This window comes from Rhinolophus sinicus, chromosome 1 (assembly GCF_057876585.1).
Source record: "Rhinolophus sinicus isolate RSI-liver-muscle chromosome 1, RSI-T2T, whole genome shotgun sequence".
Lineage (NCBI taxonomy): Eukaryota > Metazoa > Chordata > Mammalia > Chiroptera > Rhinolophidae > Rhinolophus > Rhinolophus sinicus.
This window is the reverse complement of record NC_142501.1, coordinates 117,403,598-117,418,924: the sequence shown is the minus strand read 5'-3', so window position 1 is coordinate 117,418,924 and position 15,327 is coordinate 117,403,598. Positions and strand designations below refer to the sequence as shown.

At 36.8% G+C, this 15,327-nt stretch overlaps 1 protein-coding gene across 2 annotated transcripts in view; it reads left to right on the top strand.

Annotated features, from left to right (window-relative positions):
• ITGA8 (integrin subunit alpha 8) overlaps positions 1-15,327 on the top strand; it is a 165,973-nt gene that overhangs the window by 123,145 nt on the left and 27,501 nt on the right. For both annotated transcript variants that reach the window (XM_074324800.2, XM_074324799.2), the window contains 2 exons: positions 4,347-4,452; positions 6,711-6,869. In XM_074324800.2, the coding sequence (XP_074180901.2) occupies positions 4,347-4,452; positions 6,711-6,869 (265 nt within the window). The remainder of the gene's footprint in view (positions 1-4,346; positions 4,453-6,710; positions 6,870-15,327) is intronic.

Below are 15,327 nucleotides of genomic sequence, written 5' to 3'. Positions count from 1 at the left end.
ATATTCTCCAATTTCCTTGTAATGTCTGTAGGACTTCTAATGCGTTCCCCTCATTATTCCCTATATTCGCAAGTTGTATCTTCTACCTGCCTTTTCCCCCCCGCCCCGATCAGTCTGTCTAGAGTTTAGTGATCTTTTCAAATAACCAGTTTTTTTGGTTCATTGATTTTTCTTTTTTAAAATCTTTTTATTATGTTTTTGCTTTTGTTTTCTATTATTTTGTTTTCTTTTGTTTCTATTCCATTGGTTTTTGCTTTTGTTCTTATTTCCTTCCTTCTGCTCACTTTGGGTTGGTTTTACTATTCTTTTTCTCATTCTTCTATGTAGAAATTAGATCATTGACTGGAGAGCTCTCTTTTTTTCTTACATAAGCATTTGGAGCTGTAAATTTCTAACAACTACTTTAATAGCACGCCAAAATGTTGATATGTTAGGTTTTCATTGTAACTCAGTTTGAAATATTTTCTAATTTCCTTTGAGATTTCTTCTTTAACTCATGATTGAACTCATGGGAAGTGACCTGTTTGATTTACAGATATGTGGAGCTAATCTAGATGTTTTATTTTTGTGCATTTCTAATTTAATTCCCAATCCCTCTCTTGATGAGCAAAACACTATTTTAAAAATCAGAAGAGAAAACACAGTCATTATCAAGCATTATTTTTTTACTATCTTATTTTCATATCTCAAAAAAATCACAATTAGTATATCTAAAATTTTTATCTCCTTTAAACTTGACCAATCTTTGTTTTGCTAACCAAAAATAAATTGAAACTGTTTGATTTTAAATTAGGAACTGTTTTTATTCCATAAAACATAATTCAGTCCAAGGTAACTAAGGGATTAATGTAACTGTATTTATTCTCACATATTCATCTTTATGAGATTAATATTTTCAAATGTATTTCTGTCATCGCTTATGGTACCAATGTTTCTAAGTTTAAAAAGTAGGAATTTTTCTATTCATTTTGCTAATAATCAAAACTTGTAATTAAAACTGTGTTTCTAATGGGAGTGCAATTATTTTAATTGCTAGATTAATGTTTAACAATTGACCGTAGTTTTTCCTCTAAGAGAATGTTAAAGTTATTTTTAGTCATTCCACAAAGTAAACTCTTTCCTCCAAATGTTCAGCAAAAATATTAGTTCCGATGTTTAATTCTTAACAAATAGCTACTGTGTAGAAAATCTTCCATGTTCAGTCTTCAGGAAGAAAATCTAATTTTCTTTTTAGCCAATGATGTTTATTCCAATATATGGTATTATGCACTATCTCTAACAGTATTGTTTTTTTGTGTTTTTTTTTCAAATTTACCATTGTTTTTATAATTTTAAAAATCAACTCAAATGGATTTATTTCTTTGAATGGTAAAAAAAATATTGAGAATGGTCTCATTTGTTTCCAAGCCAGGTAATGTCAACACTGTCTTTAAGCAGATTGGCATGTCACTTGTTGGTACAAAGGATTCATTTAGCATAGGTCTGTAGGAAGCAAACTTGGCCACAAGAAACAGCACTACATGTATTGAGATCTCAAGGACTAATGTTATATTTTATAAAATAATCAGAATTGAATGGGTTTGTATTAAGAAAGCCTACAATCGTGACTAACTATTTTATGAATAGATTCTATCTACAGCAGGTAGAACCAACATTGGTCCATACAATAAATGGAAGTCTGCCATTTTGGACTAATAAGGCTTGAGAACAGGGTTGTGAACATAGGGTTCACACCTTACTACCACGTCATCAGATTTCAACTTCCTGAGAGCAGATAGACTTTAACTTATCAAAAACCTAATTCACTGCTTTCCCTCAAAACCCTTCCTAATGTCCAGTGTTAGCAATGAATACCTCCAATCTTCTTATTACTCAAGAGTCTTCGTGAAATAATGTGCTATCCTCCATCTTAGAATATAAGGGCTATTCGGTAAAGGTTGTTAGAGCACTAAACTGGCTGTGATCATCCTAGGTTAATTAGTTAATAATATTCTTTCTTTTTCCCTTCTTTCTTTCTAAAAACAATAACTGAAAACAGTGAACAATGCTTCACTTACTTAATTGGGATCTTTAGAAAGCCATTCTTTGCCATGGTTTCCCCAGAGTTGACAACGTCTTCAGAGGGTAGATAAGTGAATTTTGTGAGTCATGCTTTTTGAATGATTTTGCAATGCCCTGTGATAAGTTTCTTTATAGATTTTTACTTGATTTTGTTACAGAAGTGGGACAGGAGATTTCAAATTGTGTTTACTAAAATCACTGCAGCTTTGTGGCCCCTGTGATACTCTGTATATTAAAAATAGAGGGGATGGTACTAAGTAAAGCAGAGTGATAGTCTTCACCTTTAAATAACCCCCTACTTCTCTGGATGTCAGTTTTCCTTTCATTTATAAAATGAGGGATTTTGAACACAATATCTCCACAGTATCAGCCCACGGTCTAAATTTATGATTCTGTGGTGCTAGAGGATTTATGACTAGTTCTACAGGATTTATGACCATCAGAACAACAACAACAAAAACGAAAGTTTTTTCTAGAGCCTCACCATGGAGGTAGGCATGGAATCAACTCTCTTAGCTAAGGAGATAAGAGCATAATAAAGCTTTGGGTGGTGAGGTCATCAAGACCCCGTGGGAAGGGAAGCCCAAGCTTTCTGGGCTTTCCTCTGGTGAAAACGATCTGCCATGTTCCGAACTCTTCTCCTCATCAAGTCCTCTGTGTTTGATCTAAACATGATTTAATCGAATCAGTAGGAAAGGGGTGCATCACAACAAATCACTCTAAGGGTAGAGAATGTTGTGCCCTGAACTTTTTATTCAGTAGTTACAGATTGAGGATGAATGTAAAGGACTTTACAATTTAGTAACATTAAGAGTTTTCAGTTTTTAAAATGTACTTCTCCTATTCACTCCTAGAAGACATGCAGCCAAATTGACTTTGACCAAAAGCGTTTGAGATGCTTTCCGATTATTTGTGGTATACAACCCAAAACATTTATCATAATTTCCCAGATAGGGAAATAGAGACACGCAAACATTAAATTATTTGTCCTTGGGTCAGACTTTAACCCAATCAAGTTTTCTTTCTCCTGTAGAAAGAGATTACCACAGGGAGGGAAAAAAAGATAAATTTTGAAGTTGATATAGGCTGTGTTAATTACTGGATATCCTGAAAAGGTCATTTAAGATACCTGATTGCCAAAAGAGGTGTTTTTGTTGAAGTTACTTTTAGCTGAAAGTCTAGGGATTCTTTTAATGCTATCTTTTAGTTAAAAATTTCTAGAAATCATTGTGGGTTTTTTTTGAGAATTATCCTTTTTAATATTGTGTGAAAATAATAATTTGGTTTGTGGTCAGCTTTTAATATGGAATAGTGCTATGTACTGTATTTCATTCATCCAGTGTTTACTCTCTAGTTGTAAGTTACAGGCAAACATACCTATACGTCAAATTAAACTCCTACTTACATGATTACACCATTGAAGTCTTTCTGTCATCCTTGAGTTATCTATACGACAACTCTAGAACACAAACAGGCTTTATTTTGTTTTGGTTCTAGGCCTGACCTTGTGAACGGTATGGCTGAATTAATGGGAAGCCAAACAAATCTAAGAAAGAATACACAAGTGGTCATTTTTCTACTATGAAGTATTTCACTGGAAACTGTATTTCTTCACAACTGGACATTTAACACACCACACAGAATTCTAGATTTTTACTCACAAAGAAATTCCCATTTCTTAATATGGCTTAAAGCAGGAATTATATACACTGTATACACACACACACACACACACACACACACATACACACACACATAGGATCTATAGATAAATGTATATACAGAGGGTGTCAAAAATATGTATACACATTTTAAGAAAGGAAAAAACCTATTAAAATTGTAATACTCAACATACACGGATAACAAAAGGTGAATGTAAGTCACATGTGACTTCTGCAATTACAAGAGGTACTCAAAGTGGTTACCATCAGCATAATTTTAATAGTTTTTTTTCCTTTCTTAAAATGTGTATACATTTTTTTGGCACCCTCTGTGTTTATATATGTGTATGTTAAATTATCCATCTCAACTCAGGAACGCTCTCTGCTCTGCCCGCTAGTGCCCAAGAGATGAGATGCTGTAAAACAGTCCCTCTCTGAGCCAGACGGTGGATGTCTCAGACCCTTCACTCTTCCTTTAGCTATTTTACTGAACATCACTTTCCTTACTCTTCCTTATAGGCAATATCTATTCAAATAAATTGAGAGCCACTTTTTGCTGCACTCTAGCGAAGCATTCTTTACATGTGCCCTCATCAGCAGTTAATGTATTATTCCATGTTTCAGAGTCTCCCACCCTCCGCAGATTGTTCTGCCCATTCCTGACTGGGAACCGGAAGAGGAGCCCCGCAAAGAGGAGGGAGTTGGACCATTGGTGGAACATATTTATGAGGTAGATGCTGTTTCTGTTGAAGCTGTGTTTGGGGTTATTCTTATGCTCTTTACTAATGAGTTCTTGATAGCATTTTAAAAGACACCAATATAAAATCTGAGCTTTCTTGCTGAGCTTTCTGCCTGGATTCTTGCTGTTATGCTATCACATTGCAATGGGGACTGGTGGGGTGTCCTGTTAAGTAATCACTATATGGTCCCTTACTTTTTAGTGGTGAGAGCCATTATATAGCGAGAAACATTTTATCTTGTTACTGTTGTTCTTTTTTAAATGTTCTTTACTTCCTCTCTTTTTAATTCTTGGATGATGGTCTAATCATACAAGTGACTACCTCCCTCGACTTTATTTCACTTCTTCCTACAATTTCAGATATCCTTAAAATCCACCCACCTTGAAAACTGAAAGTCACCAACCAGAAGGGACCAGACAGAAAATTTTATGGATTATTCACTATTGCACACAAAAAAAATGCATATGGAATATATATGATGGGTAGATGGTAGATAGATAAGAATAATTTTACTGTTCATTCAAATAACCCAAATTGGACATGAATAACTGACTCATGCCTATTCATGAGATTTGAAATAGTCCGTAGGTTAGTACACTATTTTCCAGCAGCAAAGCCGTGTCTCATGAATAAAACCCTGCTGATCTTTTACTCCTTCAAATGTTAAATCGTGACTAGGGAAGAGTTTTGTTGATACATCATGTGAAACATTTAAATCATGTACAGTTAGAAACCAAGATACAGTAAAGGGTTCATTTAGTAGTCGTTCTTTTTATTTTCTAAAATAAAGTCAGTGCTCTCGGTGGAGGATAGTTATTCTTCCTGTTCATTTTCAAGAGACCAGGGATGGAATTTTGATAAGAACGATGTTCCAAGCCATTTTCCATTTGGGATTCCGTCCTGATTGATGTCCTCTGTCCATTTCCTATGTAACTCATACCCCTAACCTAATAATTCTGGCTAGGACTTTCATCTTAAACTGCATTCTCTACAGTTAACAATAAAGCCATCTCAAAACTGATGAACTGTTTACATGTATAGGAAAGAAGCATCAACTCCTGTGCAGTGTCATCATGAAAACCTCTGTCATCCTCCCAACCTGTGGTTCAGTCAGAAGCCCTGTCCAAAGCTGGATCAAAGCTTTGCCTTAAGCTCTCTTTTGATAGTAAAAGGATAACACAGTCCCCAAGGCCACTTGGATTAAGAACGTCACTGGAAAAAAAGGCTGTCAAATAATTTATTAAACCTCGTGTGCACCAGTTTCTACTTAAGAATGCCTAAACATTCAAGTTTGAAACCATATTCAAATTCAATCATTCTCAGGGCTACCCTGTTTCTAATCTTAGCTAAATGGATCAAAAAATTTTAGGGTAATAATCAATAGAGCCAAAAGCAATCATCGAATGCTTCTTACATGCTAATCTCATGTCTCAAAAATATACTGTCATCAGTAGATGCCATGTTGCTTTGATCATGTGAAGTAAATGGGCCACCTAATAAGGAAAACTAATTATAAATTGTTTTATTGACCATGATAATTGTCGGAACTGTGAGGAAAAAAGACAAAAGTTCCCTGCTAACTTTGAATGTTTTTACAACCACAATAATTTAAATATTCTTAGTGTTTTTTGCAAGCTGTTTTGTGTCCTGCAAGTACAGGATTCATGTGTTTAAAAATGTTCATCTCTTTATGAGAGGCAGTCTTTCTTTCCCTGTGACTCGCTGATTAAAACAGAAGGAGCTCAGCTTTGAAATGCACACTTGAAATGAACTGTGGTGAGCCTGGGTCTTTGGCGTTTGATGGATAGCCATTTTTCCAGAGGGTGAAAGAGAGTGCATCGCATATGGTTGCAATTGACAAGTCAGTAGTCAGGAAAGAGGTGATTTCAGTGTAAAGAAAGAATAACTAGGTCTTGAAAGCATATAATTCAAATTGCATTTCTAGCACTGTGAGTAAATTAATATAAATTTAAGGTAAGCGTCACATTGATCAGACACGGTTAATGTGGTCTTTGGGGAGGAAATCTGCTCTTAGAGCCTCACAGATTGAAGAGTCTTCCCTGAGCACCACACATCTTGCTTTCAGAGCCCCCTCTTGCTTACAGAGACTCTATTTACTATTTTCCACATAGTCCAGATGACTTAAAACTAAAATTACAGGCTTTATAAATGGGTAAAGAGTATGTAGAATTTGATTTCCTCCTGCTGCCTGAGTTGTACCGTGACATGTTGTGTCCCTTGCTCGTAGCTGCACAATATTGGACCAAGTGCCATCAGTGACACACTTCTGGAGGTGGGCTGGCCATTCTCTGCCCGGGATGAATTTCTCCTTTATATTTTTCATATTCAAACTCTGGGACCTCTACAATGTCAAACAAATCCTGACATCAACCCACAGGATATAAAGGTAGGAGTCTGGTATAACCAGCAGCTTTGTTTATTTTTTTTATGGTAAGGTAAAAACAAAAAACAAAACAAGAAAAAAAAACAAAAATACAAAACACACACACAAAAAAACAGTGGCTTGTAAAAGAAAGCAAAGTAATTAAAAGCTATTTCCATGATAATTGTCCAGACCTTTTCTTTCAGTTTTGTAGTAAAAATGTCAGACCCAACTTAAAATATCATTCCTAGAAAACTTAAATTTCTCTTAGTGTTATTGCTCATGGTGACTTGTTATTTATTTAGCCTATTTCAATATGTACTTGTTATATATGGTTTGACTAGCAGCATAACCAAACTAAAATCATTGACATGTCATGTTTTGCAGAATTTGTACAAAATGCTATTTTTAAAGTCTTTTTGGTATATTGCCAAAAGTCATGCGGATCTTTGCCAAAACAGCTTTTCCAGCTGTTGCCAATAGCGAGTGATGAAATGCGATAATTTGCCAAAGGCCATATCAGTGCCCTGAGAACCCCCAGACTGGAATTTTCAGGACCCCATTCTTTAGTGACGCTTATAGAGAAGCCAAGAGCACTGCCTGTCAAACTCTCAAGTGTATCCGAATCACCTGGGACTCTGGGATGCAGCGTCCGGGGTGGGGCCCCGAGGGGCTGTCTCTTGGCACACGCCCACCTGATATCCACGAGGCTGGTTTGGTCACACTTCAGCTAACGAGGAGCTGAAGCATCCAGAGAGCTGATCCCATCCAGATTAAGGTCCAAATTTGGCTTTAGGTTCCTTCTGGAAAGGAAAGAAATTAATTAGTATAAGCCCTTGAAAATGTCACATTTGAATGAAGGAAAAAAACAAAAAACCTTGTTAATCAGATGTCCTCACAAGAGAACTCCATTGAAGAATGAACATCCCCTAGTGGCTGCAGGGACATAGTGTCTCCATGAGAAATGATACAGAGGGCAGCTTCATGAAACACTCACTCAACAGTCCGGGACACAGGTCTCCCTCTACTTTCAACCAGAGACACTGGGAACTTGCCCGTTATGAAAGGCTTTCTTTTCTCAGCTCAACATGCCTTCTGTTCAGAGAGAGGAAAACTAAAAGGGGGTTCAGTATTAAAAGATTTACGGGGCAACCAGCTTCCTTCTTTATGGGGAAATAATAAAGAAGACCACTTGTATTCCACGAAATTATTTAAAATACTCCCTCCCTGGAATTCTTTTTCCATTTCCTCTCTCTTTGCTTTGCATTGAGATGATTTTCACAAAATCATCTTCATAGACAGTAGCTTATTATACAATAACATCTTCGACTGTTACTGTGTAACACTGAAATCATTAAAACACATCCCGTTCTGCACTTAACATACACTCTATTTCCATCATAGATGCTTGGAGCACGTGAGTATGCAGAAGGTCTCTAACGCTCTTTGAGTGTAATGTTTAGTTTATATCTGACACTATTTATATATGTTTGTATATATTATGTAACTTGTTTAATGTGCACCATGTTGGTTGTATTTTTTTTCTCTGTTGCAATTTAACAATCATTTACAGTGACTGGCACAGAACAAATAGATAACTTGCCTTAAATGTTGACAGATTCATGCAAACTGAGTGGTAGTAAATAGTAAGCGCCTACATTCCCTGCTACCCAGTTATTCTTTAAGTGTAGACTTTAATTAAAAAACTGTCAGAGGTTAGTAATTTTTAAAAAGCAACTTAATTATGACCCTTCTATAAAATTCTCAATCTGTGGAAAATCAACGTAAGATTTGATTACAATATCAAGTAACAGCTCCCTAAAATAACTAATTATAACAAATTCATGAATTCTTGAAATTCTGAATACGTGGGACACTTGAAATGTTATTACTTTCAGGTTCTCAAAGTACTGTTACCTGTATTCAATAAGCATGACCCAGAGAGTCTAAAAGAGCTTTTACCAATAAATACATTTTAAAAATTTATAGTCAGTTTATATCAGTAACTATAAACAATTGAGAGTATTTGAAGATTATTTTCCTTTTAAGATATTAAATAATTTCTTGGTGAAGTCATTAGTAATTTACTTAGCAATTTATTTCTTCCTACATAACTCAAACAAAGCCAAAGTCTATTTTCTGTCTTAAATATGAATTGGAAATTAGTCAGGAACAAATTATTTATTATATCTTGTTATCTTCAAAAGAATAGGCCTGGGGAATTTTTAAATTAATATCAATTTCAGATTCTTACATCAAAGCTAATTGCCGTTTGTTTGTTTTTTAATTCAACTATAGATGGTTTTATTTTTAACTATCTGTAGTTATTTTTTTTAACATGTTTCCTTAAGTAGTAGAGAGAGAGTAGGTTTAGTAAAAGGATCAGGAAAGCAGAAATATATTTGCATAGGCAAGAATGAAATTCCAGTATTAAATCTTACCCACTGAGGAGTGGACTATGGTAAAATTCCTTACTATTTGGTTATCGAATTTCTTTTTTTTTTTAATTGAAGTTTATTGGGGTGACAATTGTTAGTAAAGTTACATAGGTTTCAGGTGTACAATTCTGTATTACATCATCTATATATCACATTGTGTGTTCACCAATGGAAGGAGTCAGTTCTCTTTTCATCACCATATATTTGACCCCCTTTATCCTCCTGTACCACCCCCCTCCCCACCACCCTCTGGTAACCATTAAACTATTGTCTATGTCTATGAGTTTTTGTTTCTTCATTTGTTTGTCTTGTTCCTTTGTTGTGTTCAGTTTTATATACCACATATCAATGAAATCATATGGTTCTCGACTTTTTCTGTCTGAATTTCTTTATAAATGGGGAGTGCCTCTTAAAACATCTGTCTCTGTGAGCAGTCAATTTTCAACAAATCCTTTCTGAGCATGCTCCAGTCCCCACTGGACTAGCCACCAAAATATCCCAACTGTGGATCTGTCAGAGGGGGAACTACCACCCCAATTTTCTGACGCTTCCTCTGGAAGATTTTCAGAGTCCTCCACCATGTTTTCCTCTTCCACCACTCAGTTGATTTCCTTTCAGTAAAATCCCTTTCTCTCTTGTTCACATGCACTTTTTTAGTCACTTTCTCCCTCCTGTATTTATATTTTTGCCCACTTGCCATTGAAAGCAGCTTCTACCTTCACTGTCTCTTTCCAGGGCTCACAAGTTTCTAAGATTTGCTTATGAAGAAGAAACCGTCAGATTTCCTCAGAAACATTTTCTAGGCTACCCAATCCAAGGAATCAGTGCCACCAACTCGAAAACCTTTACAATTCCCCAGTAGCCTCTGCAGCATGCCCTCAACATTTCCTTCTAATTAAATGTATCAGCGTTTAACACAATGTACTTAACACGATGTTTTTCTCTACTTTTAAAATTACTCATATAGCGACTGTCCTGGCTTTACTCTTTTATTACAAATATATAGTTTTCTGCATCAAAGACATACTGTGGATAAAATAGATTTTGTGTGTGTGTGAGCTGGCTTGAGAACTGGACCACCATTTATAACATCATTTCTAAACATAAATATATGCTGAGTGCCAAACGTCTAGCCTAAAACCTCCTGAAATACAACCCGTCTATTAATTGAATATATATTCCAACTGTGACTCTCCTCACATAAGCCTCAAGTCCGAAAAGGCCTGAACAGGGTTCAGTTTTCACAACAATAACTGATACGATTTGGTTATACCTGCAAGTTTTGAAAAGCACACACTGGCTGCCTTTGAAAGCCGCTCACTACCATGGTCATTCTGTCCCCTGTGGCTGTTCAAGAAGACGGTGCCCAGGAGATCTCACCCACATCCACCGCACTTGGTGCCCAAATACAGAGCACCAACAACTGAATTAGGGTTGGGGGCCGTCAGCAAGGACACACACATGCCACAAGAAGTCGGTGAGTTCTTTTATTTAACTACTTGCCTCATACCAGGTGTCATGGGGATTCGCTTAGCCTGCTTTGTCAACACTGTTCGAACATGCAAGTGTGAGGGTCAGTGGCATCATGAGCGGAGGATGGGGTTCAGGAAAAGCGGAGGGGCCTGCCTAGCCCCTCATGGTAGCCAGTTCAAGCGGGCGTGAAGGTGTGGCCGTGCCTTGGGCACACTCACTACTGCTTTCCCTTGTGCCTGTCAGGGAGAAAGTTGCTGTCTTCGGTTGTTTGTTCCTCCCATGATGGTGTCACTTCATCAAGGTCATTTCTCTGTCTTCTGTAAACTTTGTGGCATAAGCAGGTGGCCAGGAAGGTCCTGCATCCCTGCTTCATGGTCCATGTCAAGAGGTAGAGGACTTTCATGGGGCAATTTCTCCGCATTCTCCCTTCTACAACATTTTGAAACATTCAACTGTCTGCAGCATTCAGACCAATCCATTAAATCTAATTCATTCCAGATCCTTCTTGGAATAAAATTTTAGAGTTAAGTATTTCTCAACTATTCTAAAGGCAGTAAAATAATGGTTTCAAAATACCAATTTTCTTATTTTGGTGGAGTCTATCCTGAGGTTTGGAGAGCCCTTCAAACGGGCTATATGATTTCTAGATAAGATGACATTGAAAAACTATACACTATTAAGTATCCGAAGTGCATAAAAAATAAAGGATTTTTTTTAATTGGCAAAATTTTGTAATGAACAGCCAAGTGTGAGATGCGGAGAAGGGGCTATAGAATGTAAGACTGCTCTCAGAAGAGGGAAACAAACGAGATACTCAAATTCAATTTGTGTTAAGATCATAATACAACACTCTGGGCCCAAGTTCAAGGAAGAATCCCAAGGTAGAAATGCTCCGACAGAGACTACACTGGGACAACAGTCACAAGAGAGAACGCCAGTGTTGTATAAGGAACTGTCTTTGGAGCCTGGAAAGCAGGAGGTCCTGACTAAGAAATCATCTCTTGAACAAGACCATTCCCACAGGAAGTCCAAATTACAATCAAATAGTACAAACATGGAAAGCAGAAACACAGAAACCGTTCATCAAGATTATAGCCTTGCAAATAGTTTTTTTATTTGTTACATCAGTGATCCCACAGACAGTGGCTTGGCTTGGCAAATTTGCATAGTTTTGTCTTATCCTTAAGAGAATTTTCTTCCTTCATAACTGCCTCCACTTATTTATTGCCTCTTATTAATTCAGAATGCAGGGATACTCACTCTTTTCTCCTTCTCTCCTCTCTCTCTCTCTCTCTCTCTCTCTCCCTCCCTCCCTCCCTCCCTCCCTCTGAAAGAAGAATTTCATTCACCCTTTACTTTTTAACAGTGCCTACAGATCCAATTGTTTGGCTACTGACAAGAATATACTCCCTGGGGCCAATTTGTCTTTACCTTATCTTCTCTGTAAGATGGTCTTCAGGTTCTCATGTATATTTTAAAATGTAAAACACATGTCCAACAACTAAGAAAAGCTTCAAAATTACCAATGGAATGAATTAATTCTTTTAGTTATGCTTTGCATGAACTTTTCAGGATGTTAAAAAAAAAAAAAAAGTGGGTTTCTCTCCCAACAAATCCTTAAGGTTTATGTCTTAAAGAAAATTACATGGTAGACTGACCCCCTGGGCTTGTCTCTACTTCAATTTAATTATAGGTGAAGAGTTACATGAGAGAAGTCCACCATCTCTTGAATACTAGGAATACCTGAAATCCAAAGACAAATTACAAACAACAAAAAAGATAGTATGTGTTGCGTTTGTTTGGGTTCACAGAGCCCTTAATTTTATTTCATCCAACTCTCCTTTAAAAGCTGCATTTCCAACTGTACTGCACATTCCAGCTACACAGTATCCCTTTAGCCCATAAATTTAAACCTATACCAGCGTGAAGAGTTTGGTGAAGAGTTATGAAAATAGAAAACTCCTGTTGGGGTCAAAATCTGAGTAACAGCTGGGGAAAGAACCATATTTACTAACAATTGTTTCCTTATTGCAAAAAGGAGCAATTCTCATATTTGTTCTGAAGAAGATACTTGAGTGTTTACCACCAGCTTCTCATAGCACTTGGCAAATGTTACTCTGAATTTGAGTGTCTGCCTAACATGGGTGCTAAGAGGCCAGCTTCCCTCACCTCTGAGGATTTCAGATTAAGGAAAAACATGACCTGTGGGTTCACGATCAATTGTGAAACAGGCTCCAAAAGTTCATCTGGAAAATAGGCTTTAACTGTTGTTTACATTTCTTGGAGTACTTTTTCCGTGTGTGTGTGTGTGTGTGTGTGTGTGTGTGTGTGTGTGTGTGTGTGTGTGTGTGTTTGGAGGTTTTGTTTTGTGTTTTGAAATAATTTCTGGAATACCATTTGAGAAAACTGGTTTGCAAGCCATTTGAAGACTTTCTGACTATAATGTTTAAGGGTAGCATTCCTCTATCTGCAAAACAATGTTACTGAAAAAAGAAACATGTTTTATCAACCTCAGCTGTGTGATATATTCATTCTGTAGCTGGAAGTAAGTCCTATGTTTTACTGAAAGACCACTTGTAAATATTTGTGAATGACGATACACCAGGGGCCACCACTATAGGAGGTTCTTTATCTATACACAAACTGCATCACACAGGAAGTTGAAGAGTTTTCTTCTGTTATTTTACTACTACTACTAATAATAATAATAATAATAGTAGTAGTAGTAATAATAAAATAATAGTAATAATAGGCTGTAACTTGGGAATAAAGAAACATTCCCTAGTTCCTTCCAGTACCTCTTCTCTGTAGTTTGATCAGAGAGAGAGAGAGAGAGAGAGAGAGAGAGAGAGAGAGAGAGAGAGAGAGAGAGAGAAAGAGAGATTATATGATAGAAAATATGAGGGGATCTTAGAGATTTTCTATCTAAACTCAGATTATAACCTGATGCTCTTAAGGCTTTCCTATCAGACTCTCCTTGAGCAACGCCTGGCTTTCCCTCCTTCTCACTGAGCCAGGCCCTACCATTGTCTAGAATACTCGCTTCTCTCCAGTCCGCATGCGTGGGGCCGACTCTTCACTTGCATGCCTTCATCATCCCAGTCCTTGGACTATCACTTGGAAGGACACCACCTCTGAAATATTCAATTCAACATCCAAGCCTCCAGATCAATCTCCAGTTTTTATAATTTTCTCGCTTCTCTCCACGAGAACTTTTCCTCCTTGATATGAAAACTTTCTCTGAGTTAGTTAACCCACCCCATTCTCAAGACTGCCCTTGGCCATACTTTCTTTCCTGCCAACCCTGGAATCCACGATGAGTTGGTTGAAACATTCTTTTACAAGCTCCCTTACTTAGCCTCCCTTCTCCATCCCTCCAAGTCCCTGCCCTGAAAATCTCCATCATGCATGGCCTAGTAGTTTGGCTTCTCTACCCTTTAGGCTGATGATGGGAAGTGCTCACTGGGCGGCCAGCATCTGGAGGAATCCCCCCTGCCATTCTGATGGTCTCTCCTTCCCACTGTCTTTGTTGGCTTCTCCACACCTTCATTACTTATATCTCCTATCCAGCCTCTCTCTAGCATTACTGTTAGCAGGTGACCTTAAAGCAAGAGAATCTTCAAATGGCCCATTTCCCCATCTCTAATTCTCCTACCCCCAACACACACACACACACACACACACACACACACACACACACACACACACCTTCTAATTGTTTCTTCCTCATCCCCAGCTCCTTTCTAACACTTGCAGAGGAAGGAGAGTTCTCCAAAATCCAGTTTCAGATTTAACTTTGCTACATTAAGTATCCCCTGTTTCCTGCATCCCCAACCTCTTCCTCTCTAGTAGTTCCTTCCTCAGATCCTATGAACTTACTTAAATTTCCTCCATCTTCAAAACAAACAGTAAGCATATAACTTAGCTCTGCACCCTCTTCCAGAAGGAGCCCCTTTTTCCTTCCATTTTTAGCCAAGCTGTACTTCCTGTCCCTATTTTCTTATTTCTCTTTTATTCTTATTGTAATTGTAAAATGAGGTTGGTTTTTGTTGTGATTGTTGTTGTTTTCATATTAAACAATACTAAATGTCCATCATAAGAATATATCAGGCAATGTGGAAAAACATAAAGAAAAAATTTTTAATTTCTGATAATGTCACCACTCATTTACTATTACATTTCCTATTTATTTATGCATTACTTTAATTTTCCATTTCACTGGAAATGGAAATTTCCAATTCACCAATAATTAAGTATACTCTTTAAAAATCGATAATATCATTATCATACTTAAAAATAAATTAGCAATGCCTGCTTAATATAATCAAATCTCTACCACTGATAATACTTAAATGACTATTCTTCCAGATTTTTTTCTATTTATAGATATACAAGATAAGTATACATTCATTTTCTATTAAAATACACAATCTTATTATATATGCTATTTTGTAACCTGCCTTTTTCCCTTACTAAGATTGTGCGTCTTTCTAAATTACTATGTAGCTCTACATCACCATTTTAAAAACCATCCAGTAGCCTTTTATTAATGTCATAATTTATTTAACCAG